At 36.9% G+C, this 5,629-nt stretch overlaps 1 protein-coding gene across 1 annotated transcript in view; it reads left to right on the top strand.

The window, feature by feature from the left end:
- LOC108965481 overlaps positions 1-5,629 on the top strand; it is a 7,243-nt gene extending 1,614 nt beyond the window's left edge. The window contains exons 3-4 of the mRNA XM_018927932.1: positions 2,392-2,471; positions 5,548-5,629. Coding sequence (XP_018783477.1) covers positions 2,392-2,471; positions 5,548-5,629 — 162 coding nt within the window. The remainder of the gene's footprint in view (positions 1-2,391; positions 2,472-5,547) is intronic.

Below are 5,629 nucleotides of genomic sequence, written 5' to 3'. Positions count from 1 at the left end.
GTTTGTCGTCCGGAAATAACTTTCTCTTGTTCAGGCAACGGTCTTTTACTTCCTATTTCCTAAGCTGTCGTGCGCACTTTCAGCCAGTAGTCTTCCAATATGAGTAAAAATAATGAAGACCCGTGTGTGATGTTTTTTTTCCATAGCAACCGTTTTCGGGGTATCTGGGTGTGATTCAAGAAAAACTATCGAAAGTCGTCCTGGAAGGAAAGGGGTCATCGCAGACAGCTTCTAAGCACTCTTTGTTTTCACTACTCAATTTGCCTTCCTAATAAAATAATGAAATAATCGCACAATCCTCTCCGAACCGTGCGAAGCCAAACAAGGTTTCAGACAGGGCGACTCCTTATTGTGGAACTGAGAGAAAATAATTCGAGCTGCAGAGCTGAATAGAGAAAGTTAAATACTATAAGAGTGTATAGCTGCTGGCGTATACCGATGATGTTGATATCATTGGTCAGACTGGATACTGAAGCAAAGGGTATGTGTCTGGTAGTGAACGAGGACAAGACGAAATATCTCCTGTCATGAAACAAACAGTCGTCGCACTCGCGACTTGGCTCCCAGATCAGAGGTTGACAGTCAAAACTTCGAGGTCGTAATTAGATAATTTAGTTTATCTTCTAACCAGCATTAACACAAACACAAACATCAACCTCGACATCCAACACAGAATAACTCTTGCCAACAGGTGCTACTTCGGACTCAGTAGGCAATTGATAAGTAAGACTTCTCTAGACGAACGAAGACCAAATCCTACAGTCAGTCCTCAAGCATATAATATTTCTTTTGATATCTCAAAATATTCTTCACATATTTAATTATGGTGGATATAATATTACATTGCAAATGAAGTCTTCTGGTAGGGACTAATTGAGTTACTTTTTTCCTTTTCGTATTTTGTCAAAGATGTCGTTGCAGTCGTATATCTCCAGTGTTACCAATCACATTGTGTCGTTCAATATAGTGTTGGAAGGGTGAGATTTTAAGCTTCATTTAGCCAAAACAAAAAAGTTGAAAAAGTTACAGCGGTTCAAAAATGAGTTAAAATAATGAAGAACTCGCTATATTTTGAAATGTTTGCATAAAATGGGGAAGAATCCCATACAAGCCGCCAAGGAAATTTGTGGTGTTTACGGAGACGATGCTGTATCAGTTTGTGTAGCACAACAATGGTTTGCTCGTTTCCGTTCTGTAAATTTCGATTCACACTGATGGAAAAATGTCTCTAGCAGAAAAATGGCAAAAAGGGTCGAGAAAGTGATACATACGAGTATTTGTTTATTTATTTATTAGTATAAATATAAAAAATATGTTAAAGTTTGGTTAGAAATACGAAGGGACTTTTTCGACTACTCAATATTTTCTAGCCTTCTTTGGAATAAAATAGAAGTTCTCCAAGTCTCCTTTTCACCGCCATTGTAGATGCGGATAAAAACAATTGCCTGACTTCTGACAACAGTCATCCAAAGTAGTTACAATTATAATAACGGTTATATGTTAAGCTCAACAAAGAATGTTTGATCAATGCCAGAAGTTAACTATGAAGGAGCTTTGAGCTGCGCGCAACGAAATTGTGGCTTAGTCCCTACCCGCTTTGGGAGACATTCATTTGCACATCTTCCATCCTATTTCATTATATAATACTAGGGGACCCGTCCACGCTTCACTGTGGCTGATACATAAATAATACTATTACTACCATTTATATGATTTCTATTAGTTGGATTATAATTATTAGTTAATGAGATATAGCATTTCGTGTTTTGAATTTGGGCTCAACGAAATCCACCGTTAAAAAGATATTTGCTAAGTTGGAAACAGGCGAAATCAGCAAAATGAGGCTCTTAAGAGGCGAAAGCTCTGTGCAAAGTGGGTGACTCGCAAGACGGCTGGAAAGGACATGATATCAGTATTTTGGAATGCATGTGGTATAATACCTACTCAATGACTGATTACTGAGCATATTTGGCATGAATTTTGAAATAATAATTTTCTTAGCCAAATCGGTTATAAATGGTGTAACTAACAAGAACTTTCTTTCATATATATAGATATTAATTGCTTCTTGAGTTGTATACCGGAAAGTGAGAGAATCAAAAGGAATTTAAAATTGTGTTATATGGGAAGCAGACGTTTTTATAGTTCGTTTTTTTTCCTCAGATATTATCCGATTTCATTAATTTTCGCACTATTGGTGGGTGGCTTAAGGGATTTATTCTGACCGTACTTGGTAATTTTGGCTTAAGTGGTATATGTTTTTTAAATCTATTAGAGGGAGAGCCAGCGATAAAACGACAGCCCGGTCATTCTCAGCTCCTCTTAAGCCAATAAATGGCCATAAATATGTGCGAACAATTGCAAACTGAACTACCCTCATAAATAATACAGAATGTAGATATACACCCTGTCAAGAAAGTATCGGGAAATTTTCAGTTCCCCCTCTCAGCTCTTGTTTATATGGAAGACAGGTAAATTTCTTTTTCCTAGTTTGGTACAACTGTCCTTAATTATGATGCCAAAAATGTGTCAACAGCAGCTGTTTATGTCGGTCGACATCAGTAGCATTTGTCGAATTTTTAAATTTAAATCAACGTTTTTGTGTTAAATTTTGTCCAAAAACACAAAACAAATATCATTGAGCAAGCATTGTTTTTACCTGATATGGCCCTTTGTGACTTTCTTCACACTGAAAAATCCACTTCGGGGAACAGGCTTCGATTCAATTGAAGACTTCAAAACAAAACAAGACGCGAGAGCTGAAGGCCATGGAAAAGTACCTATAAAAATGTTTTGAAATGTGCATCGCTTCAAATGGATGTTACTTTGAAGGCGATAAATTAAATTTTGATGATGATTGAAAATTTTCGTTTGATTTATAAATCCCTGATAGTGAGAGGGTGAATAGAATTACCCTCTTGCCTTATCTCAAATGTTATCAACTAACTCCTCCTCCGCCTTGAAAGCTGAACTTCTTACAGGATCATCTGAAGCAAAAAAGAAAAATATAGCTGTTTTAATTAAGACCAAAACTAGGTATTGGATGAATAAAAAACAAACACCAAAGTGAAAATTAAATTTTTAGAAGACGTTTTTCCAACAAAATCATTAAAATCGGTTCAGTAGTTAGCGAGAAATCTTGACAACCAACTTTGAAAAGAGAAAAACACGATTAAAGTTTTAAGCGCCTATAGACTTGTAGTTGAACTCAAGTGCTAACCTCTTCAGGCAATCTAGTATCCTATAAAGCAAAACTAACAAGTTGCTTTAACGAATGGAGAAGATTATGGTATTGAAATGGAAATGACTATGCAATGTGTAATATCATGGATAGTCATTTCACAAATCACAAAGTCTGCGGATTGTACGACAAGAGGTCAACAATTCTACTCTTTTGAGCTAAACCATGTGCAGTGTAAAATTACCGAAATTTGTACTTAAATAATGGTTAACATTATCAATTTTCGCTCACCATTAATAAAAAGCTCCGAAAGAAGAAAAAACTCTTTATGGGAGGATACAACCTAAAGAAGGTTATTGGTCTCAAAAGTGATAGACTAAGACAGCTTGTAGCTGACTTTAAAGGTTGTGGAACCCAGCAGCAAAGACACTGGAGGATCCATTAGTCGAATGCCAAATAATTGCAAGAACATACGTCCAAGTAAACAGATCAGCAAAAGCACATCCATTAGACTAACCGAGACTAGTTATCATACACCTAAATTAGTATAATTGGTTCTTTTAGCCGATACAAGTAGTTTAAGTGCATAAAAATGTAATTGTAATCCATTCAGCATGTTCTGCTATAAAAATAAAGGAATTAAGAAATTGGAATCAGAAGGATTATGGACATCGCGCCACCCAGAATGAACTAAACTTAAATAAATCAGACTATATCATCCTAAGGTTAGATTGCAATAGTAATTTTCGGGTGAGATTGTCTTTTCGGCGTGAACGGAGAAAAGGTTTCGTGGAGGAGAAGGATACTACCCCTATATACACTGACAGGTCCAAAATTGGCTATGGAGTAGAGTCCGTTGTATACTTCATTGATCTTGATCTCTCTCTCTCTCTCCCTCTCTCTCTAGATCGGCCTCGGCCATCATCTTACAAGCGGAAGTACTAGGCATAGAGTAGACCTACGTTAGTATAAACAACAATTGTAGGAAGACTTTAAACTCACTGGCAGTTCAACACCGCTTGTTATTCACAAATTTGGTTAACGGTCATAGGAAAATTTTCGGCGCCGAAAAAGCAGACGACCCTTTTATGACGCAACGAATCAGAGGCGGACTTAATACCTTGGCCGTTGGTAACGATCAAGAGAGAGCTTTAAAGCATCTTGAATAAATAACTCAAACAGATGGAAATCCATAATCAACTGAAATATAACAAAGAAGATATGTCCGAAGTAGAACAATACTAGAATTAAGAACTTATTATATAGGTCCAGGAAAATTATAGACATACATATTTATAGCTACTACAACGGGGCCTTTAGGAAAACATGCGCTAAAAATATGTGTGTCTACTCGTATAACAAAGACAGCTACACAGTTGCTCTATGATTTCTCACTTATTACAAATCCGACACAGAATTCTTGGTTTTAAGATAATATGTCTTTTTATGAGCTTGGCGATTTTTGCATTTTAAAAGATATGTATCAAATAATGAGTCCATGATCATAATGTTAGTTCTTGGTCAGAAGTAATACTGTAATGATGCCTCAGCATTCAGAGATGGCTCCGTGTGACTTTATTAAATTTCCAAAAATAAAGAGAGCCTTTAAGTGCTGTCGGTATTCCAGCATAGCTGAAAGGCGATGGGCTAAAAGATATCCCAAAAATCGATTTTAAGAAGTATTTTCACGATTGGAAGAAGTCCTGGGATAGATACAAGGAGCGTTCCAAAGTAAACAGGACTTTTTGAATCTAGCGCCCCTGGGTAGAGCCAGGTAGAGTGCGTTAGAATCTGCTATATTTATCAATTATTGAGTTAATGACATTTCATTGATTGGGAATAAAGTTATTGTGTTTTAAGTGTCAGTATGTTTGTGTTATCGGTGCGATGCTTCAAAGCAGGTGTGAGCTTCAAACAAAGAGCCAACATTAAATTTTGTTTTAAAACTGGTAAATCTTTTACCGAAACATTTCAATTGATGAGACAAGTTTATGGCGATGATTGCCTATCCCGTAACAGAGCCCACGAGTGGTTTCAACATTTTGAATAAATAGACATAAATAACGGTCAACATGTGAGCCAATCAAAATCCGCGATCACCGGAAATTCCATCGTAACTGCGCGTGAATGCATCTAAAATCCGCGGAAATCATCATTGAAATTCATGGAAATGGAATTGAACATCTCTAAAACATCAATTTATCGCATTTCGACCGAACGTTTGGGTTTACGAAAGGTGTGTGCACGGTTTTTTCTGCACAAATTGACTGACGACAAAGAATTGCTCAGAATCCGACATTCGAAGGACCGCTTGTGACCAAAAATTACATTTTAACCATTAAGTATTCGGAAAATTGCATTTGCAGGCTGGGCGCCGGCATACTGGCGGCCATACCGGCCAACGAGCTAAAAAACTCATTCGACGTGCTTTTGTTGGCGACAACATAA

Source organism: Bactrocera latifrons, unplaced genomic scaffold (genome assembly GCF_001853355.1).
Source record: "Bactrocera latifrons isolate USDA-ARS-PBARC rearing strain unplaced genomic scaffold, ASM185335v1 scaffold_140, whole genome shotgun sequence".
Classification (NCBI taxonomy): domain Eukaryota; kingdom Metazoa; phylum Arthropoda; class Insecta; order Diptera; family Tephritidae; genus Bactrocera; species Bactrocera latifrons.
The sequence above is the reverse complement of the archived record's forward strand: the minus strand, read 5'-3'. Positions and strand labels throughout refer to the sequence as shown.